The 27,987-nt window shown below is 38.8% G+C and overlaps 1 protein-coding gene across 1 annotated transcript; it reads right to left on the reverse strand.

Moving 5' to 3' along the window:
- Positions 1–4,545: 4,545 nt before the first annotated feature.
- UBE2V2 (ubiquitin conjugating enzyme E2 V2) lies at positions 4,546–26,488 on the reverse strand. The gene is made up of 4 exons (XM_054394688.1): positions 26,468–26,488; positions 11,736–11,881; positions 10,457–10,582; positions 4,546–5,399 (listed from the first exon to the last, which is right to left on the reverse strand). The coding sequence occupies exons 1-4, from the start codon at positions 26,481–26,483 to the stop codon at positions 5,253–5,255; spliced, it is 435 nt and encodes a 144-aa protein (XP_054250663.1). The 5' UTR covers positions 26,484–26,488; the 3' UTR covers positions 4,546–5,252.
- Between the last annotated feature and the right edge of the window lie 1,499 nt (positions 26,489–27,987).

The following is a 27,987-nucleotide window of genomic DNA, read 5'->3' on the forward strand; positions in this document are numbered from 1 at the left end:
GACTGCAGCAGCAAGAGGCTAGTTTTGCCAGTACGTCTTTAGAAAGCGTGTACTTAACAAAACTCTGCCTTCAGGTGAAAGCCATTCCCATTTGGGTAAGAAATATGGGTGGATTTTGGGAAACTGTTTCATTTTTTGATATATAAGGAGCAGTGCAACCTGCTTGCAGATGCTGACCGTTTCAAAATCCAGCAACGTGAGTCAGTAATTAAGCATTCCAAGTGCTAGTTCATCTCCCAAAGCCATTCTGCAAGGCTGAACCCTCTCCCCCATGTTAGCACAATTTTCATGACATTGGGCAGATCTGCAAGAAACTTCTCTTCCATATTTCCACGATAACTTCACAGCTCTGCTGTTTGAGCTGCTCTCATATTTGTAACAGCTTTCATTCCTGTGACAACTGGAAAATTCATGGTCTATTCTCAAATCAAGTCAGCAACAAATGTGTTTACCTCTATCAAGTTTTTGGTTGGTGCTTTTCTTTTTTTTTTTTTTTTTTTGGTAATTTTAAAATCAGTAGAAATTGCAGAGGAAAATCCTTTCCCCACTCCCTTTCTCATTCCTGAATGCTTGATAGTAAACCAGTAATAACTCAAGATAGCAACAGCCAATGTGTTAAATCAGCACATCTAGTGACACCTCACCAGGAAGCAGGGTGGAAGCAGCACAAAGCAGCTGACAAAAACCTCCTTTAATGTCTGTAAAGCCCTTCAGCATTTCCCAGTTAAATACACAGATTGTCTGGATTTTGTCTGGATTTTTTTCTGATCCCAAATGGCATTGTTTATACCTTAAAAAACCATATTTGCATTTTATCCACACTGCATATATTCAAATGAGGTTGGGAGATTTCTGTTAAGAAATGGTTTTAAGTCATAAACCAGTATAGAACACATGTATTGCATCACAAGATCCCAAGCACTACCTCAACATCACTCTGTAAGTTACCCATTGATATAATTTGGCACTAGTTTAAACAATACAAGGACTTTTTCCCCCCTAATATTAAATGGGTAAGGACTGAAAACTTTAAAACTGCCTGAATATGGGAATGCTACTTGCAAGCTGGTATATAAGCAGCTCTGGTTTACAGAATGGAATTCGTTGTGCATTCATGTGTAACTCTTCATCATTTCAACTGGAGGTACTCATCCACTTAGTGAAAAAAACACCAAAACACATTACAAACCACATTAACACCAAGGTAGTGTAGGAAGCTGGCATTTTAACTACTGCATGGAGTTCTTATTCCTGTGGAAACTGAGTTCAACTTGTGAAATGTGTTCGTTTGCACATTTTTTTCTTAATTACAGCATATCAATTATTTTCATACTTTCAGCATTCCAGGCAATACATCCTCCCTATCATTTTAGCCTACTACCAGTTGGGACTGCAACAGAAAAAGAGTAATTCACAGCCTCAGGGAACACATAAAAGAAGAAAACCCTCTCCCACAGTTGTCTCATTATGTGACACAGATGCATTAACAAGTTTCAAAGCTTCTCCCCCTCCTGTTTAACCATTATTAACTAAGACACAGGCATTCATCACATTCCTCCAATACCTCCCCCACCTCAGATATCTTCCTAGGTTTCAGAAGATTTCTAGTCACATTTAGAAAAAATTGCAAGAAAACATTTTGTCCCACTGCTTGCCTGCCATCTGGGATTTCACTTCCATAAAAGATCAGTAACAGTTTTTAAGTCACCTTGTTGTTGTTGTTGTTACAGTTGCAGAGTCAGAGTTGCTCCATACCACTTTAATCCTCCTTCTCAAACAGTTGAATCCAGCCACACCAGGGGCAATTTGGCTGAGTTTTCAAAAACTGGAGGTCAGAATAAAACCAAGCAGCAGTGAGACATCCTGCCTGTCAGGATGATCACCAGGTGGCCTGCTAAATGAACCTGCTGCTTCAAAAGCGTGTAAGGGAAGTGTAATAGTTATAGGCTCTACATTCTTGTCCCAAAAACTACTAAATAGTACATACATGGCCACAAACTCCCATACAAGTAACCATGTAAAACACAAATACTTGTCTAAACAATACAGTTTATTATTATAGTTAAGCAAGTGTCATAGCATGCAATAAAATCTTCCCTTAGGCATTCCCTATATACAGTAACATTTGTGTGGAATGGGCGTTATTCATTTCTCTGAACAGCTGAGGGACTCATTCCTGACTGTCCTGCAGGATGTCAAGGATTCTCAACTCACTCTCAGGAAGATTAGCACAATCAAGGCAGTTGGTAGGTGCACACCTTGCAATGTTTTCTGTATTTTATTACCAATGAGTAAGGCACATTGTAACATGGATATTTCCAGAGGCTTGCTCATTGTATCTTCAGTTTACAAAGCATGGATCATACCATCCTTGGGTTTTTTTCATAGCAAACTTATCCTTCCCTTGAACAACCCAAACACAAGAACTTTGCCCATGCTCCAGAGCACAAAGCCAGTTCAAAGCCCAGTTGATGATCACCAATGTGACAGGAGTTCTCAAATGCAATTTGAAATACTGCATTTGGCAGTTTTGCACTTCGAGCGGTGTTCTGCTTCACAAGACATGCAAAGACAGTTTCAAGGAGGAAAGCCCACACATTTGTTAACAATAGTGAAGTCAGGTCTTGCCAAAAGAACACAACACAACTTAAATCTAAAGTTCTGGCATCTAACTAGGTTACCTAAGAGAAACTGCAAGGACAAAAGAAAACAAATTAATCACACACTGATCAGACACAGATACCTGTAAAACAACTTAACCTTTCTGGAGGAGAGTAAGCAGCAGTGCTTCAAAATCTTCTTCAGGTAACAGAAGAGTTTCGTGGAGGCTCTCAACTTTAAGCAGCAAAGAAATTTTAAAATTTCATAATTACACTTAGACTTGTTCCAACATGAGCAAAACAGAAAACCAACACTTAAAAACTCTGCAGGACTATTTTTACAGTCATCCTATTACATACTCTGGTGTCAGGCATCAGGTCAAGACCATCCTTTATTTTTTTTCTTCTGTAAAATCTGTGTACAGCTGGATATGAGGATTTTCATAAACACGATTGGTGAGATTACAAACAAGGAAAAATAACCATTGTGGGATCAGTCTGAACCACATACAACCAACCAGCCAGACCCTTTTCATGCTCTGTGAATGTCTTATCTTGCCAACCATGTAATGCTCTCAAGTCTCTCATTCTCTCAATAGTTTATTTCCCCAAAAATTCACATCTCAGAACTGTACAGTTCCATTATTTTAATCGATTAAATATAGATTAGCAGTGTTAGTGTAGAGGAAAAAAAAAATATTTAATGGCATCAAAATCATTCAAATGAAATCAAGTAGGAATATGTTGCGACGCACTTCAGCCAAACCATCACAAATGATATGTTATAGAAATACAGACACAAGGTAGCTGCCAGCTACAAACCCGCCAATTCTGGAAGTGTCCAATTTGTCTAAAAAGCATGAACTGACAAATACTGATTAAACCTTTCCACTTAAAATTTAAAAAAAAAAAAAGAAAACCAACAACCCCACCTAGTTTATTGCTTTGAAAGGTTCTCTTTACATCAGAAACAGGCAAAGGCATATCAAAGAAAGTCACCTGGCTGTTGATGGCTTTTGATCATACTCACTTTTTCCAAAGAACACTAAGTAAACCCTCGACTTGCTCCCAATGATACTTTCTCAGCAAAATGAATAAAGGCTTGCATTCTCCAAATAGGGAAAGGAGGTATTATTTCCAAAAGGATGGTATGAACTACTTATGAGAAATCAGCAACAGAATTAAAACCAGTGCTCCCACCAAACAGAATACATTGAAAAAAAAAAAACAACTGCAAGAGAGGCAGAAAGAGTTCTAGCTACAAAGGCAGTGATGTGATGTCATGACATGACAGATGGAACAGATGGAAATATGATGACCTGTACCACAGGTGTAATTTTTATTTAAGCTTCCTGAAGCTTCTTTTTTGTGTTTCAGAAAAGCCAGAAGTGGAACAGACACCCACCAAAAAAAAACCAAAAAAAAACCCACCCCAACAAAAAAAACCACACTTAACTTAGGAAAAGATGGAAGAAAGCAAGACTCAAGACAGTCACTGCAAAAGCAAGACAAAGGACTGAGAAGTACGACAGACTTCAGCAAATGTGGTCTGAAAACTGCTCAGAGGTCAAGTAAGCAAAGTGAACGTTCATTTCTGAAAAGAATCTAGAGAGAGGTGAAGGGCAGGTGGGTAGGCAAACAGGGGTTGTTTTTATTTTTGGATTGTTAGGGTTTTGGTAGGTTCTTAAAATATTTTTTTCTAGAGATTACAGTGCAAGCCTGTCTAAAGAAATTTTACTGCAGATGACAGAACTTACTCCCCTGCCACAATGCAATATCTCAACCTCTCAAGGAAACTAAGCTTACAAACGTGGTAAGAATAAAAGGTGCCTGCAAAATCAGCAGCAATATTATGTTTGGCTTTCCACTACTTCTGCCAGTTACTGTACATATATTACATCATTATTATAGAAATGGCACAGCCTCAGACACTTTCCACATTTTATTTACATTTTAAGACTAACTTTAATCTCAATCACATATCCATACATTTCCTTTGTTTCACTAAAACTTAAATGCATGGTTTATTAGAACAAAGACTGTAAACAAATATTTGCCATGTCCGATACATGTAACACACAGGAGCTGCTTAACAGAAATTAATCCCCCCAGTTTATAAATACAGGTATCAAAACAATCCTGAACATACTGTGTGACACTACTAGTAGTCGGCACCCACACCCTTGCAAAATTAAAACAAGATGAGCAACGGTAGTCACTGTACCTGCTACTTCAAAACAAATTTAACTGCAGCTCTTTTACTAAGCAAGATGGATAAAGCATGCCATTTATATTTTGCCTTCTCAGGAGATTATTTTCAGAAACATATATTATTCCACAGCAACCTGACACTTTCTGTCATGCTTTCATCTTGTAAAACCTGAATTCCAATTTTAGACTATTTCAGGCTTATGCTTAAATGACAGTGCCTCGGATAAGAGAAAAAAAATAATTGTGCTGCCTTTTTCTCCCATAGTGCCTGAAAACATATTGGGCATACATATATTATATATATTCTTACAAATGTCCAGGTCATGTATACCAGCTGAAATTCTTTTAATGTGTGGGTGTTTGCATTGTGAGATTTAATCAAGACATTAACATGAGTAGAAGGTTGTTGTTTTAAGACAGAAGTTTGAGAATCAGCTAAAATTAATTGTTGTAAGTTTGTCCCTCTGGAGGTTGTGGAAGCTTCATATTTTCTTTGGACATCATTAGACGTCTTAGCTCTTGAAGTACAACTTTAATGCTATAAGAATTTTGCCATTTTGCTAACACTGGTATGCTTCGTGCATCCACCTGGAAAAAGAAGAAAAAGTTGTTAAGTGGTAGCAAAATACAAAATCTCTACAGAAATAGCTGCTAATAACCTAATTGTTCTAAGAAAGGGTCCAAGCACACTCTGCCACATTCTCTGGGGAATGAAGTCCCTGTGGTCATAAAATATTTTACAGAAAACTCTCATACTTACACACAGATACAGATTCTGCAATAAAATCCATGCAGGTGGACCCTTCCATCTGTGCTGATACTAATATTGGTGAGAAGGAATGGGGTGGAAGGCAAGGAGGGGATCAGCGAACCATTCACTGCAGAACTGGAGCCATATCTTATAAAGTTGATTAATTTATTTCAAATCATCCCACAGAAAAGAAAAAAAGCAATCACCTTCCTTTTGCCAATATATACATTTGGGTTTCCCTCAGTTCTTTAAAAGAACCTGCCACACAGGAGTCTAAAATAACCTTCTAAAGGAAATTTTTCCTTTGCTGCAAGTATCATTAGTGATTTATTTCACATCAATGTTACACGATGCTTCTGATAGACCAAGAGCCACTGCATATACTAAGAAATGACTTGAAACATTGAAATAACTGATTCATAATGTTTGGACATTTCTTAGGTCTCTGTATCCTTCTTACACTAAGTCATCTTATGGAGCTGTGAAGATTACTGTACATCACTTACCAATTTGAATATGAACTGAAAGGAAAGGACATGGGACTTCTCCTATGCGTTTATAAAACCTGTGGGACAATTTACACAATTATATTATAACAGGGAGGTTTCCATAGGAAAGTCAGCAATTGAAAGTCAGCTTGGGAGTTGTTTTGGCAGTAGCTAAGTCCTGGCCACACAGCCTCTGCAAGGAGGAACTTGAGAAGACAAAGGGGCCCACAGCTGTGCAACAGCAAAGCAGGCCCAGGGCAGGGACCCTATTGCATGCTACTGCATTCCATTGGCAGGGTAGCACAGGTGGCCCACACGGCTATAAAAGTGCTGGAAACCACTGCTTTATGATTTAAGCAGCACAAAACCCCAATAAGTTTCTTATCCTGTCTTAATTAGGGCAAACTGAAAGAAAACCACCACACTAGAACCACAAACAAGACCGTTAACACACACATTTAGTTCTAGATTGTCTGAAGTGAAGCTGTCTATTTTCAGGACATAGACAGGAGGCTAAACCTTTCTGCAGAAGGAGACTTGAGGCCAAGGTTCACCAACATGCTGCCTTGGGCACCTTTAACATTGCTACTGCTTATCAACTCAGGTGAACCATGAAATACATGTGGAGCTGCTTTCTGACCTGAACTGACAGAACCCACCTAGTTTAAAACACCACCTTGGAGAGAAGAGCCTAAGCAGGATCTTTGATCAAATTCACAGCTCAGCAGCATAAGCATTTCTCTTCACACAGTGTCCTGCCCAAAGTCAGGAACCACCCCCCAGTAGAGCTACCAAAGACAGCACATCATCAAGCCACAGTATACAAGGCAGTCAGATTACTTAATTATTGCAAACATTAACATATTAGGAAGAAAAGGAGCACCAAAATAAAAGCTCTATTATGCAGCAAAATCATGCCAGCTTAAAATACATACAAATATTTATGAGCTAATACAGAGACACCTTGAAAGTAGCAGTGCTCAGATCATTGCTGTAATTCCTGGGCCGTTTTTAAAGCAAATATCCCTTTAGAAAGAAGTAATGTGGTCAATGAAGTAGTATCAGAGCAGAATAACCTTTGCAATTGGAGAACAGGTTCTCTTTTCTTTCAAAGCAGACTACTAGATAAAACCATCTGAGAAATTCTGGTAAGAGATCACTGGTGTTATCAAGTAGCAGCTTAAGTAAGGCATCATTTAGCCTGAATCTTTGTTCTGAGGTACCAAGCTCTTACTCATCTCTTCTTCTACACTCCTTCTGGATATAAGAAGGATACTCCAGAGTTTCTAGCCACCGAGCTGGAGCCAGCAAATCAGGAACACCACAAATTATTTAAAAAATTAGATTACTAACTATCCCAATGCCATGGGGAATGAACAAGAGCACCACTTTTCCTCATGGGGTCCTACAGAAAGAAGAAAAGCTTCATGGTGGTTAAGTATCATGATAACAGAAGAAACAAGGGCTCACATCTTATCTTTACTTAAATAGCTGCACATGCTTAAGAACTTATTTCCCCCTGTCCCATACAGATGCATTTGTTAATATTTTTCCACAGCTAACCTGACATCATCTTCAATTTAGCAAAAAAGAAGAAAATGTGAAAGTACCCCCTTAACACTGTAGTTTAAACCCTTTGGCAGAGCAGTAGTCTAAAAATTTCCCATGTTAGTCTGAATCACACCACCAAGGCAAAAAAAACCCAATATCTTCCTGATAAAAACAGGGGGGGATGGAGGGGAAAGAAGCCACAATAAGTGACTATCAAGGAATTGGTAATGATTGCAACAGAAGATTGCCAACCAGGAAAGATGTGCACTTGGGGATGGAAGCCTATGTAACAACAAACTGATTTAGAAGGCCATTGGTAAGCCACATGCATAAGAAGGAAAAGGTAAGTTTAGTTTTCTTTCTCAAAGCTACTGAAATCTAATGCAATTATCCATTCAAATAAAGACTGGGTTAACAAAAAATGGCTAGAAAAGAAGCTGCTCTGGGACTCCCCCCATGAATGCCTATCTCCAGCCTGGCAATTCTGCTTTCATACCATCCTCCTCCTCTTCAACTTGGCCTCTGTAGGCTCTCTCAGGTCTGGAGATCTGCCTCAATTACAGCACACAGTCACCAGTGCTGTTCAGACAATGCAATTCTACACACACTGGCTGTACTGGAACATGAGACCCTGACCACTTAGAGTCAGCTCCCACAGCTTTCCTTTCCTGGCTGGGAATTTGTAAAGACAACTCACAGACTGTGAACTCTGCTTGAACAATGTTATGAATGTTTTCTGAATGAAGACTGCTGCAACATGACATTTTCATTGCTGTTCATCTCCAGTCTTTTCTGCAAGTCACTGACTCTTTTCATGACATCTTGCAGCAGCAAAGATTCTGGCTCAGGTTCCATTTTCACTTGATAAAGAACAATGATAAGGTGTTTGAAAAACTGGCATAAACCAGTTTCAAATAATACAAAAACATTTCATAATATTCAAGCACACATCTTGAGACAGAGAAAGAAATTTCAAGGTCACATAAAAGCTGGTGAAGCTAAAAACTCCAACCTGAAGACTACTCTGGAGGTCTGTAATTGTAAATTCTTAAATAGGAAGACAAGCAGTGTGTATAATGCATTTTTTCCTAAACAATTAAAATTAAACCAAATAATTTTATACAATGTTGCAAAGTAGTTATTGTTTGTAATGTTCTCAGTATCTTTCATAAGTAGCAACCTGCTGAGTTTACAATAATATATCCAAAACAGTAACTGCACAACAGTTCCCATGTTTATAGCTGACAGAGTCCTAAGCAAGTTTGAAGGAAACAAGGATTTTCAGTTGTAAATGGTATCTAAATGAATAGAGAAGTGACTGCAAACCCTGCAGCAGGGCAGACTGCTGAAGAAGGCTCTCTCAGGTACAAAAAAAAAAAAAAATCAGACATCCTTTAAAGACCATGGGAAAAGAAATAGCATGTCAGAACACAACCTGTGTTTTATCAGCAGAGGATACACAAACTCATGAGAAAAGACACTGCAACATTAAGAGTGATAATTTAAATACAGTTTTACAACAGTGATGCCATCAACACTTCGTCCAGCCCTACGGAAGTACTTAGACTAGCTTTTCTGGACTTAGTACCCTAATTCTGCACACAAATGCAGTCACTTGACAGGCAAATTGAAATGCAGAAAAACCACAGAAAGTACCTTACAGATCAGGTGAATGCAGACAATTTAATAGGGTGACTCAGAGCACTTAAGTTTAATCTTTTGAGATGAAGTACTCCTGAAGAAGCCATCTCCTTTCCTGCACCAAGCTCATCAAACAGCAATCTCCAGGATCCCTGAAGATCTGCTGCTGATGGCAAAGTTCAAAACTCCTCTCTCAGACTGTCAGTATGGATAAATTCCTTACACACAGGCACTTCTCATGCAAAGCACAAAGGCACTTTTAAGTCAAGAAGGCCGAGAACCACTGCCAACAAGGCAGTAAGAGACTAACTTCCTTAGGACCCCTGTAATTCCAGCACATGTCCATCTCTCCCCTCCACCACTTCAACTCAAGAGTGACCCTCTAAACTCAGGCCCTGGGTCCTACTTTTCCTCAGGTGTTAGCTGGCACACATCCGGTGAAATGCACTTTAACAAGGTACAAGCACTTGGAACAGTACAACAATTTCAGTTGCTGTTTATCTCGGGTTCAAGACAGAACATATCTTTTCACTGGGCAGTGATGCACATCAGACTTACAGGATTCAAGTACCCAGTAAATAAGGTGGTAACAAACTTGCTTGGGCTGCCACCATTGCTCATATGAGCTAATCCCACCCTATGTGTGGGATTGGTGAACATAACTTACTGCAAATTGGTATTTCAAGTGACTACCATCTAGAGCAAAAGATCTTAAGACTGACACTCTGGATCACCTTAGATTTGAATAAAAGCAGTATAAATAAAAACACATCAGTTCATTACAGATGAGGTACTACAACCAGAGTGAGAGTCGTCAGGAATAACCTCGATTTTTAATTAATAGAAAAATCATAAGTTCTTAATACTGCTGTTACAATATGACTCTAAGCCCCTTTATTAGAGCATTACAGTGGAAATACCTACACACAGCTTAAATATTTTTTCATTTCAAAACTAAATCTTCAGCTTCATTTAAAAGAAAACTGCTTCAATACCATAAATAATGCTCATCTCATTGATAAGCCAATAAGAACTGCTATCAGATTGTAAATAGCTAAAAAATTGAAGTAGCAGGCAACCAAAATTTGATTTAAACCAAGTACTTATATTGAAATATGAAAGTTGTGTCCAACATGCATGCTCCTCACCTTGTTTTTCCACAGAAATAATTGACAGCACATATTAACAACACCGTTGATCTTATTTCAACTTACCATTCCATTGGAATTATTTATTCCATTCATATTAATTTTAGTTACAAATCTAACTGTAGGAGGTGCTTCTGGGTATTTAGGTCCACACTCTACTTTCAGACTGTATATTCTGTTTTCATAGTTTGTCTAGAAAGCAAAAAGACAGACTAATGGATCTTACTGAAAGCTGAATATTCATAAATAAATAACACAACACAGCAAAGGCAAGAGGAATAAAGATTAAGGAACACTACAAATCTCTTACCCTTATGTACCAGCTGATGGTCTTGAATTACTGATTGCTACTCCCCTGTTTTGTATACAGTGATGACCTCACGAATATGCATATTTATGGGCTCCTACATAACAATCACTCTTCAAATATGTGTTAGGAATCTGCCTTAGGTTGAAACCAGAACCAGGCATGGGCAGTTCTGAAGGAAGGGTCAGGTAGACACTGCTTCAGTTAGCTCATACCTGAAAGTTCTATTCAAAACTTGTCAGACTACCAACTCTCTTCAAACAGCATTCAAACACCAATTCCACAGAAGCTAGTACCCAAAGTATATCACCACTAGGCTTATATTTTTAATTGGTTCTCTCTCAAATGCACCAAAATCCTGAGAGCTCAGCACAGTTATGCAGGTGTTGAAAACACTCTGCTGCAAGTTTCAACTAATTCTGAATTCCAAAAGGAGCTTGAAGTACACTGAATCTAACCCTGGAACTGTTACTCTGGAAGACTTTATTTTCACTGAAGCCAAGTTCTGATCTCAGCTCTTGCCTTGAATAGTTCTTCCAATAAGCCCTGCAGTACTGAAGGACACACAAGAGAGTAACCTCATGTTATCAGTGAAAGACTTAGGCTAACTTAGAGCTATTTACAATATATTCATTTAAAGTTCTCATTTATGTGGTGATCTTTTGCATCATACTAACTCAAGAGAAAGCATACACAAAACCCAAGTAAAGATATGACCAGTCATATCTGATGGGGCTGATACTCAGATGTGAGAGATGATTACTTCTCTTGTAGCTTTTATCAGTCTAGATGACATTCTACAGAACTTAAAGGCCAGAAGTATTTGACCTTGATTACATATTTTATTAGAGGTAGTTAAAGATTGTTAGGTCTTTAGGCATAACTCAACTGAAATGTTTTGACTGCTATACTCAAAGACTATTTTGATAATATCGGATAAAATTTACACTGCAGCATAGTAACACTTTATTAGTTATTTATTTGCATTTTTGTATTGCCTACAAACTTAGGAAAAGGCTTTTTATTCATCACACTTACCCTTGGTGGCCCAATAATCATTCCTGTCCACCTGGTGAGTGTCATGTCCTCGTCATCTTCAAGGCCCCAGCTTACTGTACCATCACCTACTCCTTTCTGCCCTTCTTCTAGTTCTTCCAACAAGCGAAAATTACGAGGTACTTTAACTGGAGAAAAGTAAAGAATGTAATTACTACTGCTCATGTTAAGGAAAAGGTAAACAATTTCATTGTTTCTATACCTTATGCACTAGCAACCGCTGAATGTGCTTTCAAAGCCAAACAAGTATTTCTGCATGAATTTATTCACCCAAATTACTTTGAAGTAATTTTACTACTTCAGTGGAAGCTAGTTACAACCATGTGGCAGTGATACAAACTAGAAATAAAAAGAAGGGAGTTCTCTTTAGTTTGGGATGGGTTAATTCAGGTCCTTTGCCAAGCACAACACTGCTCAGAGTTGGTACATTTCAAAAATCAGTTCACAGCCTGTCAAGTTCTACTCAACCAGAATCCATGTGAACTTGATACAACTAATTCCCTCCACTAAAGATGCGACAGTAAACACAAATTACCTTTATAAACTGTACGAGAAAAACTTTTTCACTTGATTTAATTTGATTAAAACAAAAAGCCCTAAACCTTTAGTATCTGAAAACAAATTTAAAATCAAGTATTTTTTAACCTAGTGATTAACAGAGAAACAAAAACAAACACAGGAACACTAATTAGGCTGTTACAGATAATGATATTCACAACAGACCATGAAGATGTACTGCCTCTAAGGAGAGCCAAGTAATAATCGCTTACTGAACGCTAATTACTGGATTTTGATTATTAGACATGAAAACAGTCACATATTGATAGGTATTACAAATTAGATGCTTAATGCTGTAACATCACAGAAGTTAACATGGTATTTCAGCACTGATGCAGGGAATAAAGCTAATTAACATTTGTGCACGCAATCATGGTACACTTTTAATTTCAAATAAAATATGCACTATGATGTAGAGGCAGCATTACACTACAAAAACTTTTTTTTTTCTTACAGCTTCTTACAGCTACAGTGTTTTCCATAATTTCTACTAGGGATCCTTTCCTGTACAGGAAGAATCCAGATACTCTATAAAAGTAAACCTCCATGACTAGGTACATACAAAGTTAACAAGGACTATACACTGGGCATGTGTGAAAAAGATGGGGGGTCAAAGAAAACTTTTTCCATATCAGTTTAGTCACTGGGGATTCAGGCTTTACCTGATCCTAGTCTGTATTCCAACAGGTCTCTCTGTAAGAAGTTGAGACCAGTCGCATACAACCTGAGTAGTCAACACATGCCTATGAAACAGTATAGAACATACTCTTCAGCAAGTTATCTTGCATAACTATGGTATCTCAAACAGTGTTAAAAACATTTTTTTTTAACACAGCCCAGGGAGAGGCTCCTACAAACTGTAAAAATTGTCTCCAGGTTCTCCAATTTCCAAGGTAAAAGTATAAAGAGTATAGCACCAGGACAGTGCAAGGAAATTACATCACTTGTACACAGCCTCACCTTCCTTCCAGCTTTGATACTGTCACTCAGATTCTGAGCACATAATGAGCTACTTCAGGTTACTAATCCAGCAGGAAATTATACATTCTGGTTAGCCTCCTGGCAGCTTAACAAACCAGCCCAGCTCATAAAGATCTGACGAGTGCTAGCATGAAAAGTGAAGCCTTGGCAGGAAAACTCAGGTAACTTTGATGTAAAAATGTTTTCATATAGTTAAAATTACTCTGGAAGCTTATTTTCACAAGTAAGAGTTTATAAACAATTACCTCAAAGTACTAACACCATGCATCATGGGGCAGATTAATTTCTCAATACTGTAGCATCAATCATTTTAAAAAGCTTTACTGACATTCACTTACACGTTGCTTTGGTCCCATTCTGACTTGTTATTAACATCAGATCTGTACCTTTATGTATCTTATTCAGACCAGGGATGAGAACTGACAATCACACTTCCATCCCATTATAGAGCACAGGTTCACATGAGCTTGGGAATAGAGTCTGCCACTAAAAGGCTACTGCTAATCTTTAAAAATACTTAAAACCAGCAGGATAAACTTCTACTGAACTTCTTGCTTTGCACCACGACTGAATAGCTTGACTGGTATATGGAGTCCCAAACAAAGCAAAACCCACAAACACACACACCACACCACCCCCAAAAAAACAACCCAAATCCCACATTATTTAGTATTAGTATAGACTTCACCAGTGGCTCTGATTTGTAGTTCACCTCTTCTAAAAACACATAAAAGATGACAGAAAACAAGCCTTAAGTTTATTTCTGATCACCTGCTATTACCTTTCAGTGCAAGTGAGATGACTCAACTGCTCATTTCCAGGAGAAGAGATTCCTTATCTTCGCCCAAATCTCTAGTGCTCTTTTACTAACCAGGCTCCTGTATTAGCCAAGCTGGCACGCTAATTTAGCAAAAAGCTGTTCTTCCTTCAGGCAAAAATCAAATCCTACCAGCTAATGAACTGAACTGACCAGGAAGAAAGATCAACAAATGCCAGAGCTGACTGCTGCATCTTTCAGTGCCTTCCTTTGCAAAACCAGGGGTGTGGGGATGAGGGAGGTTTTAGTGGCAAAAAGCCATTGGATTGGCACAACTGTATCATAAAACTGTATTCACACAAAATTGCAGGAGATGACAGAAAATAATGGTGCCTTATGACTAACTGCTCCGTTTATCACATTTTTTTTTCCACTGTACTGTCTGTGCTTGTTATTTCCCTTAACTGCCCAAAGGGAGCAGTGAAGGTCTTGGGAATGCTCCAGAACATCTCCAGAAAACAATTTAGATTTGTTCTAAAGAGACAAAGACATCTGACAGCAAGCACCAGGCTTCCCATCACTAACATTCCTATCAGTGCTAGAACTAGGTAGCAAAACACTGCTATGAAGTTAAAGAGTCAAAACATTTACTGTTAAACAAAAACACCCAAGCAAACAAACACTAACAAAAATCCCCAACAAAAAGAAACCAACAAAACCCCACACCACCTACCCCCACTGAGAGTCCAACCCATAAAAGAACTCCAAGTAAACCATTTTAGTTCCCAACTGAAATTGGACCAAAGATACATTCCAACAGGTTTTGTTTCAGAAAGTCACACAGTCCTACATTTGGGTTAGGATCACCAGAAATTACATACATTAAGATAAAACCACTATTTCATAAGGTCACTTCTAAATTTAAGATACTTAGTTCACTTCTGCAAACATTCTGTTCCTTTATTTATGAGCCCACTGGAAATGAGTAAGGTTTTTTTTAAATGCAATTCCAAAGTTAAGAGCTGGACAACCACCTCTCCCCACCCTATTTCCAAATATATACCCTAATTTGTCAACTGACACCAGAGGGACAGAGCAACAACTTGTGCACATCTTAATTATGAATGTTTACTAGAGCTTTTTGCAACCGTGGATTAACCAACTCACTATTTTCTACCTTGGGGCAAGGAAAAAAAAAAAAAAAAGAAAAGAGGAAAAACTCCCAAACAAAGCCTAAAATCCTTCACTAAACTGCTTCTGTGTCCCTGGCAAACATGATTAATGTTTTATCCTCATGACTTCAAACTTCAATTGAAGTCACCACTGAATGTTTAATTAGAAAGCCACTGGTGATAGATTTCTGACACTTTAAAAATGCACACAGTGGATAACCTCACTCCTCCACCTTTACAATTAGTGTCTTAAGAGACTATCAGCAAAATGAAGTGGAATTGAATGCTAATGCTGTCCTGAGTGTCCACTCATGCACTGGCTCACATACTGCTCTGCATGTTTGCTTTGGTCATGCTCTAACCTTCACATAACACAAATCTACCTAGCTAGAGGAATAGAACATGGGTACAAAACTGAACCTACTTTGCAGTAAAACACCACCATCAGCTAATGATGGTCTGGCTATTTTGGAAATTAAATTTCCTCCTAGTATGAAGTAAAAAATTCTCCCTTTTTTCATGTATGCCAGAGGGCACAACCTAAACTATGTTAATGGTACATACACAACTTGTGGGTTTGTCTCTAATCCAGAAAATACAATTAATCAAATATTTACTAAAAATCCTTGAAATATTCCTTAAAATCTCAGTAAGAATCAGCATTTCATTTACAGAATCTAGACAACAAAAAAAATATCCTTCTCTTGGAGTTTGCAGCTCATCAGCAACAGGAAATTTCAGAAGACATCCACCTCTTCAGTAGATTGCCAGATTTCAGGTACAAGTGGAAACTGAAGAAGGAAATGCCTCTAGCCTTTTCCCACCATGGTCCTGCCAAATGTTACTCTCTCCAATTCCACTATCTGGCTTCAAGAAGTACAGACAGGTTGTTTTTACTCCTTACCTACAGGCATCCCTCAGCTAAAACCTCTTGCTTCCAAGCAAAGGGGATTACAGCAGCCATGGGATATTGTCAGTGGCAGAGCTGCAGGAGTGGTAAGTTCTGCTCAGGAGCCGGTGATTAAAGGCTGCTTACAGCACTGCATCCAGCACAGCTATTTGCAATGATGGACCAAGGCTCTCCATGCAAAACATAGCTGGGCTCATCAAGCTTGAATACAAAACTAAAGCAACCTCCTCCCAAACCTCTTTTTGCTTTATTTGCAAAGCTTACCTCACTATGGACTTTACAGACAAATACCTCCTGAACACCCCCAAACCATACATAGGAGCTGTCAGACAGTATTTACCAACTTTTCACAGATAATTGAAGCAAACATACTTCACTTGAACAACATCCACTCATGCTTACACATACCAATAATCTTTACAAGTTAAATCATGAAGCTAGACTACATGAAATAATACCTATTAGAAATCTGTGAAATTAACAGTGAATTTAGTAACCTGAACAATGACAAAAGAATAAAAGCAGAATCAGTAAACAATGACTTAAATTAAGCAGAAAGGTCTACTTTCACATATAAAGTTACTTCAGACATAACATTCTAATCCACCAAATTAGTAGAACACTACTATCCCACAGGGCATGTTAGAAAAGAAGCCACAACTATCCTTTCAACTTATTACAATATCCAGTTTCTCTTTAAATCTTCCTTAAAAATTTCCCCCACTCCTGAAAATTACGTCCATTGTAGGAGCTCTTTATCAGTTACACCAGCACACTCCACACTAACAGCACACTCCCCAACACATCTATAAAAATAATTCTTAACATGGACCCAAGAACAAATTACTACTAAATTACCCATGAAGACAGCTGGGATGCTGTCAGAGATGCTGTCCTTCCTGACTGAGACAGCTATGTCAGGAAATCTGTAGTATAAACAATTTGAAAGGTATAGGTTATCTTTTATCCACTGACTTCCCGTTAAGGGAAACTGAAAAAGTATGTCTACCTTAGTAACAAAAATAATAAAAAAATTCTCAAACCCCATCTAACAGCTTCAGCCTGGCAGAAAAATAAGTATTTTTAATGAAAGGGAAGGAGGGAGGGATGTCAGCTTTGCAAATTCTAAGCCATAATACAATTTCTCCTGGGGCAGGGAGGGGAGAAATAAAAAATTCCAAAGAGAAACATAGAAAAATAACAGGTTCCTTTCAGCCTGAACAACTGAAAAATCATCTTGCTCTGGACAAAATAAAGCAAGAAACTGAAATACTGTACTGACAATGACAAGGCAGCACACACTCACAAAGCCTCAAATAGGCTGAAACAAGCAAAGCCTCAAATAGGCCCTGAAATGGGCAACACACAAAAAATATAAAAGAGAGGAAAGAGGGCTAGGGCATGTGAAACACTACCAAAAAGAACTCCACCACTACTATTAGTGGAACATAGCAGTACAACAATGAACTTTTCTGGTTTTAAATAACAAATACTACTACACATAGTAAAACCACTGTTTCAAACAGCCCAGAGAACAAGACCATTCTTGTTCAAGGCAAACAGACATTTTCAGAGAAAAGCAATACATTTTTTTCCAGTAACTAGGAAAGCATCCAGCTGCTGCAGAACTCAGTCTGTGAATGAACCCAACTACGCACTACCGAATGCACAGTGAGCCTGCACTGAGAAAATTGAAACTTCCTGATGTGGGTCTGAGGTGTATAGTCCTGGTAATTGAAACTTCAGCTTTCTCTGCGTCATGGGAACATCCCACTTCTTTGAACTGCTTTCCAGACAAATTTCAATACAGTTCAGTAAAATTCAAACTGATTAACGCCATGTATCAGTGGTATTCACAAAGCTACATTTACTACAGTATCAGTGGTATTCACAGAGCTACATTTACTACAGTATCAGTGGTATTCATAAAGCTGCATTTACTACAGTATCAGTGGTATTCATAAAGCTGCATTTACTACAGGTAACCCTGCCCATGGCAGGGGGATTGGAACCAGATGATCTTTAAAGTCCCTTCCAACCCAAACCATTCTACAATTCTATGATGTATTTGACTACACAACGAGCTCTATAACTGGGTAACTTGCCATTTACAATATTTAATTAAAAAATAAATTGAAAGCACACAGGTTGGAAGACTTCAAGGAGCAGGTGCAATTCTCTGAACCATACTGAAGCTGAAGTATGCATTTCATTAGCTTTTTGAGTTTGTTTTTGTTCCTATGAAGACACACCACTTGCTGAGGAACATTTCCCAGCAGGAACCAAGAAACAGTCACAGGAGTGTGAAATTCATAAGCCTTTATCTTAAAACCTACCCTTTGATTAAAGCCAACTAAAGTAATAATCTTTTTCAGAACCACATTAGTGATAATTTCTACTTATTCCACGTAAGTGACAGCTTACATTCACTTACTGAAGCCTCATGGACAGGACTCCTCCCGTGACGGCTAATGGCTCCCAGGAAAATATTTTTATCTGTTGAGTTTTAGCCTTAACTTTTAACTATAGTCATTGGACATTTCTCACAAATCCCTGCAGGTTTTTGCCCGCTCTGCACCATTTCTTCTTAGCAAGGTTCATGCTTCACTGAAACCTCCATTCCCTATCTCCTGCAATCCCACTTCCAAATACCCTCTTCGCTCTCCTGCTCTTTTATGTAGCAACAATACCCTAAGCATCCTAAAGCTGTGCAGAGTACAACAGTAAAACAGTGCAAGAATCATTACATGTACATCAGTGAGCAGAAGCAGAGAGTAGTTAAAGACTGCTTATACGCGACACAGTATAGACCACACCTGAGAGAAACTCCAACTAGAATCAACTTTGTTAGCAAGGCTGTAACAACAGTTACAGTTTGTTTCACTATCTTTGCATTTTCATACAGATAAGATCATCTTGAGTACACCTGCTGGCATAGAATTACTAATGGTGCTCATAAACTGCAAGGGGAGAAGCTTGCTCCACTACAGATAACACATCGTTAGACTACAGAACAGTGAAGGCATAATCAAACTCTTAGTAACAAACAAAAACCTTGAAAAGCTCCCACACAAGTAGTTAAAACACCTCACAAAAAGGAAAAAAAAAAACAAAAAAACCCAAACAAACAACAAATAAACCCCCAAAACCCAAACACCACCAAAAGCCAGTTATTACACTGATAGAAAACTATGGTATAAATCCCACTAAACTACATTGTGGTCCCAAAAGAAAATTGGTGCAAATTGCTTAAAAACTAATTTTACAAATTTGCACCAATAGTCATTAGTTTATATCTGAAAGCAAGTTGTTATAAACAAGACATTAACTCTGAGTTTAGTTACAGCAGACATGGCACATCCAATCGTACCTAACCACAAGAAAATCCTCACAGCCGTGAAAGAGTTAAGTGACTAAACAGCTTTTCAGTTGACATTCTGGCCCTTTTGGTGAAGGCTGACCACGATGTAAGAGTTAACTCTTTATAAGCAATCACTGAATGAAACACAGAGGAGATATTATATGCTTTCCTGAAGGCTTAGTATACAGAATTATGGATTATGAAAAACGACACACTGAGATGCTTGGAAAAATTAGAATTTTATTACTATTTCAATTTTGGACAAAACAATGTAAGGCAGGAAGCCAGTAATGAGGGTTTGGAGAAGATATCTGTCAGTTCAAAACCCACCAGCAATATTGTGATTTGTCTAAGGAGCTGAGATTTTATTAAAATAACCTTTACAATTGCTCTCCTTGGAAGCTAAGAAAAACACACAAACAAACCCCAAACTCATTTAGTACAATTCAACCACACCATCAAAAGCATAAATTTATATAAAGGCAAAAAAAGGCTAAAGGGAAGATATAATGGCAGACAGGCTCCAGTTTTTGCAAGTTTCATTCTAAACCTGAAACTGTGTTGGCAGAGAAGGAAAGGATTTCAAATACACATTCAAGCTATCTCAAAGTATGATGACCTTTTTTATCTTTTTGTTTTTTTTTTTTTTCCCAGATAAAGGGACAAGAGGAGTGGCACTCTGGAAGAACCCAGTAGAGGCCAGTATCTCTTGTCATGAGCTGGCTTTCACAAGGTCTGCATTAGTAGTAAGGATACAATGTATGACCCAGATAAGAGTAGTATCAAAGATTTAGTTTAGCAAAGCTGTAAAGCTGTCTAAAACGGGTTACAAGTCATTGATTACCAAACAGTTGTTCTAAGATTTGCATAAAGATCCTTTCCAACATGACTCAGCACCTATCCACAGTCCAAAACATAAAGATCCTTTATCTATGTAAAAGAAATCATGTAATCCGTTGTTATTCATTCAGTTATAAGCACTTATGGAAATAATCAAATACACTGATCAGCACCTATTTAGTTACAAGAACTGCAATCCAATTATATTCCTACAATATTTCCAACAGCCATATTTCAGCGTATTTTGAATACTGACTTATTTCATATTTACTTGATCCCCTATTCCACTTCAGTGAAAAGAAAGCAAGCTTAGAATGTATTTCTTGAAAGAGTTCTAAATTAAATGAATACTTGAAACTAGACATTCTATTATTGCATTGGGAGGGGGAGAGGGAGGAGCACTAAAACCGTAACAGCATCCTGAGTAAAGGACATTATTTCTACATGTATTGGGAAAGTATTTTTGATTTATTCACACAAACTGCAAATGCACTTAACTATCCAGCTATGAATAGCCACAAATGCAATAAGAGAAGGCATATTTTTTTTCCTCTGTGCAGTTTAAATATGTCTATGTTAAACATTTTTTAAAGGGATATTGAGTCTATCCAGATATTAGATGTAATCTGACAATTTTATCTAATTGAAGCTTCATACCCTTTTGAAAGACGGGGTTAATTTAGAGCTCTGAAGGTCTAAGTGATGAAGGTTTCATTTGTTCCAAAAAGCTAACTAGAATTGATCTGAGTCATGTACTTAAAGCACCACACATATTTGAAAAGGCTGTAAAACAGAAGCTCATGTTATTCAGAACCAGTCTGACAGCTTCACAGTCATAAGTTTTTATACTGCTGCACTGATTTTATTCAAAATATTGTTTGAATTATAGCTCATTAGTGTCTTCCAAATGAGAAACAAAGAAAAACTATTTTTTTGGATAGGATAGCATATAGCAACCCCCTTCTGAGTACAGCTTAAATTAAGACCTTTTTGTATGTTTTCCCCATAACACTTTCTTGTCTTTCCATGACCTGCTGAGGTTCCTACAGGCTGGCTGAGACAGCAGGGCCACTGAATCTAAGTGACTTGAGTGGCTGAAGCTGCTCTAATACTTCACAAAGTTTTGGTCAGGATGAATCGCAAGCTATAGTCTAGGAAAAACCCAGAAGAGCAGAGAGAGAGAGAAGAAGGGTCCATCAACAAAACGAGGCTGAACAGCTTCACAGCATGCGCTTTACAGTGCCTTTGGAAAAAATCCGCCATAAAGTAAAACACAAACACTAAAAAAATACATATGTAATGAAGCTCCACTCATGAGACTTGGAAATCTAATTCTCCCACATGAAAAGCCTTTTCATCTATGCTTATAGTATGGACCATCTGCCTCCAACTGCTGAAAGGCCTATCTTCCTGAAACTGTGTGTTCTATCTTCATCCTGGATTTAACAGCATAATTTAAGTAATGGGTTTTAATACCATGCCTGAGAGCATCTGTGAACTTCAAACAAACTCTTAAAGAAATACAAATTACAAAATAGGCCACTTTTGAGTCTCAGAAATAAGGTGTTGAACCTCTGAATACACTCTCTCACACAGCTCTTGTGGAAGAAAGAAGTTGGGGTTTGAATTTAAAGACAAGAGTTGTACAACACCAGCAAGAAAGATAGGAAAATGGTACAGGCAAAGATCTGAGAAGAAACTGAGTACCCTGCCTATATATGCCACAAAGTTGGAAGAACTTGGTGGCCTATACATAGTTTAAAAGTCATTTGAAAACTAGATCGTTCTCAACCCAGCTGAAGCACAGCTAAATTATTTGTGGCTTGCCAAGATGTTTAAGTAGGCAGAACAAGCACAGTTGCAGCTCCCTGTGCATGGGACAGGATGGAAAAAATGCCCCACACAGAGTACTTGCTGCCTCATAGAACACAGCATTTAACTTCTTTTGTTTTCTCTGATTACTTACAGCTTCAAGAAGTCTGTTCCTACAGCACAAACTTTGAGGACTGCAAAATTTTTAAACATCTTTTAAACTGACTTCTTGAACAGGTTTTGGGTAAGTGAACAACATGAAGGAGGAATAATAGAGAAAAGGGAAGACAGTAATATATCCTTGAAGATAAAACATAATAGATAAAAAAAAGGACAACTATTTCCTCCACAAGGGAAAAAACAAGGGAGAAAAGAGGCATCCAGCATGTCAGAGGGAGAAGCCTGTACACAAGTGTTCTATGTACAAAGCTTAAATTACACCATCTCCTGTACAGAAAAAACATTTTTTAAAACATTACTTCCACATCCCACTTAAGAATAAATTCCTTTATTACTCCTCTGAATAGCTCTTAGTTTCTAAGAGTCTCCACACAAGGGTATGGTGAAACATCAATCTCTATCCCACTAAGCATAGAACAGACATCAGCTTGATTTAGAATAAAGAGTTGCAAAGGATTTAAGGGGAAGTAATACAAAACCCTTTTGCTTTATGGAATCTTTTTCAATTTAAGGTTTTATGGGAAAAATAAAAACAAAATTAAAGCTTTAAACAAAACCAAACCAACAATCACCAAGACAGGCAGTCACTCCTTGCTTCACAGCTCAGGGAGTCAGAGCGCATCCACTCAAGACCACTTCCAGCCCTTCACTTTTAGTATCACCTTCCTTACAGCTGCAGTCATGCACACTGAGAACCGCTTTCAGCAGCAGCACAAAATTTTTACAAATACAAGTAAAAAATAATGTTAAGAAAACAAGGCACCAACATTGACTGCTATGCTATTTGTACTCAAAGAATCAGTCATATATAAATTAGAAGGGAAAGGTATTTTCCCATGGACAATTGAAGTCACACAAAGAAGCAGACCCATCCCTAAAGACTAGAATTATCTTGAAATGAGAAGTATGGATTTTACAGGAAACACTTGACTGGGGGTCTAGTTGAGCTCCTGCAAAAACATTAAGTCAGAAAAGGTGTATTGTGACTACAAACTAGAGGTAAATCAGGAATCTCACATGTAATTGCTGACTGTTTTTTTCCTGAGTACACAGTTCCAGCAAACCCAGGGGAGTTTTTACTAACTTAAGCCTTAATGACCCTCCCCCCAAGCTAAGGAAGCCCTGGGTTGAAGAGGAAGGAGACAAAAAGCTTTATCAGCCCATAATTAGAACACAGCAATAGACATTACTGCCTTCATTCTCATCTTTTCAAGTAAGAATTCTAATCGCTTACTGACATGATCACTGCTTTTCAGAAACATTCACGTTTTAGACAGATATACCTATATTCTATACACAAGCAAAACACAAGTTATGGAAATGCAGAAAAAACTCCTGAAATAACCCATTTTAATCATGTTATTGATCTGTTTTCTCAAGTTACAGAAAGGATTTTAACCAGCATGCTATGGTAAGTTATTCCTTTTAATCTGAAACTAATGTTCAATTATGTCTCTTGCTCTGTATTTTCAAAGAAACTAACAGAATGAACCTCCAGCTACCCAATATGAAATCAGTTAATTTTATCAATAGCAGCTCTTCTTTACAGACTCATGTGGATTTCCTTAGGCCTCCAACAGTACCCACACAAATAGTCTAGGCCCAGCTACAAGCGGAAGGAGTTGTAATATCAAAGATCAATCCAACTGCAGCTCACAAATGTACATTTCTAGGATATACAATATCTACATGTAAAATTAGTCCATGTGGGTGCTTTCAGAAAGCAGGTAAGGCTTTTCAGACAACAGAACACTCACACACACAGAGTTTCTTTAGCACAGATTAAAGAACAGCCATTTTCAAACTAAATTATCTGTTGTTACAAGCATGTAATCTTCTACATGATTGTTTAAAGAACTAGTGAGTCCATGAAAGGAATTTCTGGGATATAAATAAAATATTTGACCTTAGTAAAATTTTGTTGTTGATTTCCTTGGGGCTAGAATTTCACTCCTGGACTCTGTGCAACCAAAATATTCCTTTTTATTTTTTTTTCTGAGATAAACAAGGATTAAGTTGAACTTTACAGCAAGAGCAGATTAAATTCACACAGCCAGGTGGAGTTAAATCTTGTCTGTAGCAAATCATTCCCTTCCCTCCTCCATGAATGAGCTTCCTAGCAAGAGCAACTCTTCTTGAAGTCTTAAAATTGTTATATATATAAAAAAACATATACATAAATGAACACTCCTCCCCCCCCCATAATCTATGCATATACCAAGACAAAGCCAACAGAACCTTTTCTGCAGGAATATGTATTTTGCTGTAGAAGCCCTGAATAATTTTCCCAACAGTTCTGTTGATGATTCTATCTGCTCACCTCATTTTACTATTTCCTTTCCTGAACAATGCATACATACAGAACTAGCACTTCACACTATGTGGAACAGACATCTATACACGTGTTCTACGCATCCCACTTCTTTCAAACTTCAGATGTGGATTTATTTCTGAGAGAAAACCAACTAAACTGAGTAAGTGCATACAGGAGATTTTAAACTATCACACCTAACACTGTAAAGAGCATTTATAGCAGTAAAACTAAGAAAGTTTGAGAAGAAATATCTTTTGACTAAAGTTGAATGCTCTGTAGGAAGAAATGTTTAACTATATAAATTTTTAGTAACTGAAATTCTATACTAGTAAGACTGATGCCAAATGCCAACACTCAATACACAATCTAATCCAACTTTACTTCCTGTGCATTACAGGAAATGCCAGGCCAGAGCCCAGATACAAACCGAAGTCTCTGGGAGTTGCTGCATAATAAAACTACTAATAAAATCCTTTTAAACTCAAGACATCAGGAAGTAATTCCATAAATTTTAACAAAATAAAATGCAATCATCCACAGCTGAATCAATTCTAGCTCTGTTTATCACAGGCAATAACGTACATTTTTGTGCTGCTTTTCCAGAGTTGCAAGAGCTGCTCTGTGTTCCAATTTGTTGCAACCTTACCAAATTACACTTTGTAAACCCACATCCCCAAAGTCATGTTACCAAGTGAAGAATCCCCTACCTCAACAGAGTACTCAGAGAATCAACAATAAGGTACCAAGATCAATTTCAATACACAGGGGTTTCTTCTGTTTTGCTTTTATACTCAGTCCCTCAATGATCCAGTGTATTGGGAGAAGAAATAAGATAGTGGCCAACCTTTACCCTAGACTGACCTCTGAGATCAAACCATTCCTCTGCCCTGAGCTTTGTCAATCCCATTTTAAAAGTCTCAGAGGTGAGAAAAGGGGAAACGAGGCCCTGAAGACTTCATTTTTTTGCACTGGGGAATGGTGTTTTTATATTTCATGCCTGTCATGAAATAAAACTGAAATGATATAACTCTTCTTTTATGAATTCTGTATTCAGTATTTGAATTCTTATCCCTCTTTGCCACCACCTTCCACAATATTCCACCATGCAAATGCTCAACACATACTGTGTTGGTTATAGATATGGGATTCCTGAGATAGAAGGGCAAAGAGCTGCAAGTTAATTGCCTATAAGAGACACTTTGGCTCCAATAGTTATCAAGAAAGATAGCAAGACGCTTTTACTACTCCTCTCCAACGTGCCGCAGTCACCTCCAAACTGAAGTACCAAACAACACAGGCCTGATCCCTTTCCCCCTGCATCAAGACAGGAAAGAGACAATCCTTTATTTTAGACTCTCCAACTTCTCTATTCACCAGACAGTACATTGATGCGTACTCGAAGAGAAATCTTTAGCACAAGACTTTCTCCTCCAGCATTTTTACCATGTTATTCGCTTCCCTATACGCACACGCATCTATCCATTCCTCTAAGCAGAAAAAAAAAAATATCTTCTCCAGCACCCCATTACATTCATTATACAAACCGGAGCCCCGTCTCCCACTATTCACCCCTTAGATAAGGCTCTCAGGCCCCTGCCCTTTAGGCGGGAGGGATCGTGCCTGAACCATAACCTGACCGGGCACTCCTGCAGCTCCCCTTTCCCCCTGTCAGAAGAAAAACTCCTCCCCACTCCGCTTGCTCCCATCAGAGGCAGCTGTTCCCCCTCCCCAAGGAAGACGACCCCCGCTCCGCCCTCGCAGGAGTACCTCCCGAGCACCAGCCCTGCGCCCTGCTCTCTCGCACTAGCGCCCGAGCCCCCCTCACAGACCTGTGGATCCAGCCATCTTGTCCAGACCCCCCCGCCGGTCCGGGCCTGCACGCGACGTACGTCACTTCCGCTTGACGCAATACGTCACTTCCCGCCGGGCAAACCGCAGCTCCGGCGAGCGGAGGGGCGTGGCCCCGTGGAGGGGGCGGGGCCTGAGCGGGTCCCGAGGCACCTGGGGTGCCAGTGCCCAGAGTGCCCGCACTGCGGGGACCTTCCCGGGCACCACAGAGGGGAGCTCCAGCAGCTCCACCAAGCCCGGAGCGAGCCAGCAGCCCCCGAGCCAGCAATCCCGAGCTCCGCTGCCGCCAGCGCCTTTGCGCTGCAAACAGCGAGGATGGTGAAAACGGGCCGCGGTATTTAAAGGCTTTTCTCCTGTGTTACAGCTTCCCTGCAGAAGCACTGTCGAATTGAGCCACGAGTGTCCCTGTTTGCCTAGCCTTTGATCAAAGTGCAAAAGGGCTGTCGGAGATCGCTACACGAGCCGGCTTCTCGGTGTAATCCTGACTGAAGCCAGGAGCACAGAGCACATCTGCCCAGCCTGTGCTGCTAACCTGCAAGCGCCCCAGACCCTGCCTGACCATGGCCACCCCGTGCCTGCACCATGACTTCATCAGAAGAATTCATCTTTCTTTTTTCAGGTGATCTTAACGATAAGTAGCGCATTCATCAATAGAAACATCTCTAGGCTTACCAAAGCAAAACCAGCTTGTGTTCTGCAAGTCCCTGTGAAAGCACACAGGGTTCCATGGTCTGTCCATGCCTACACCCATCCCCTACTTGTAGGACTCACCTCACAGTCAGCAGAAACACTATCTCAACGCTAACTGCAACCACAGGAAATAAAGATAAAACAGAAGACAAAAGAAAAGTATAATATGGCTGGCCTAGGTGAGGAACCCTGCACTGAATGACTAACAGCCATTTTGGTTTTCTCTTCTGATGTCGTGGGACATTTACTGGGAAAAATGGATTGGTGGTTTTTTGGTTTTTTGTTTTTTTTTTTTGCAATTTTGAACTCGGAAGGAAAAATATATGACAACTAGAAACTTTTCTTCCAAACAATCAATTACACATTAATTACACATTAATTACAATTACACATGGTAACAAAGTCACTTCTCACTCTTGTTCTTTGAAATGCAACCCCTGCTTACAGCTTGGGCGAAATATAATCATGATAATCATCACAGCAAAACCTTTTCTAAATTTTACTGTCTAATACCACACTGTCTCCATTATAAGAAAACAGCCACGGTGTGCTCAGCTCAGGAAAAAAAACTGTACTACAATCATGTTGTGGGATACTTTTAGCTAAATTAAGCATTCCACAGAACCAAGATTTTTCAGTGCAGATTCCACAGATTGCCCTCCTGCTGTAAAATACCCCCCACGGAGTTGCCAGATGATGGTCCCCAAGCTCCATCCCACCTCTGGAGAGATTTTTCTAAGTAACATTTGGAATAAAGTGTTGGTATGTAAGGACTTGCCCTTTCCCAGACTATACAAACACAGGCAGTATC

Source organism: Indicator indicator, chromosome 31 (assembly GCF_027791375.1).
Source record: "Indicator indicator isolate 239-I01 chromosome 31, UM_Iind_1.1, whole genome shotgun sequence".
Classification (NCBI taxonomy): domain Eukaryota; kingdom Metazoa; phylum Chordata; class Aves; order Piciformes; family Indicatoridae; genus Indicator; species Indicator indicator.

Bases quoted from the DNA above. Each gene is read 5' to 3' on its own strand.
- UBE2V2 (XM_054394688.1), bottom strand. The intron at 10,583-11,735 runs GTAAGTGTGATG...TTTGCTTTCTAG, and splicing joins TGATTATTGGGCCACCAAGG to ACAAACTATGAAAACAGAAT. The intron at 5,400-10,456 runs GTAAGTTGAAAT...TTCTTTTTCCAG, and splicing joins TAAATAATTCCAATGGAATG to GTGGATGCACGAAGCATACC.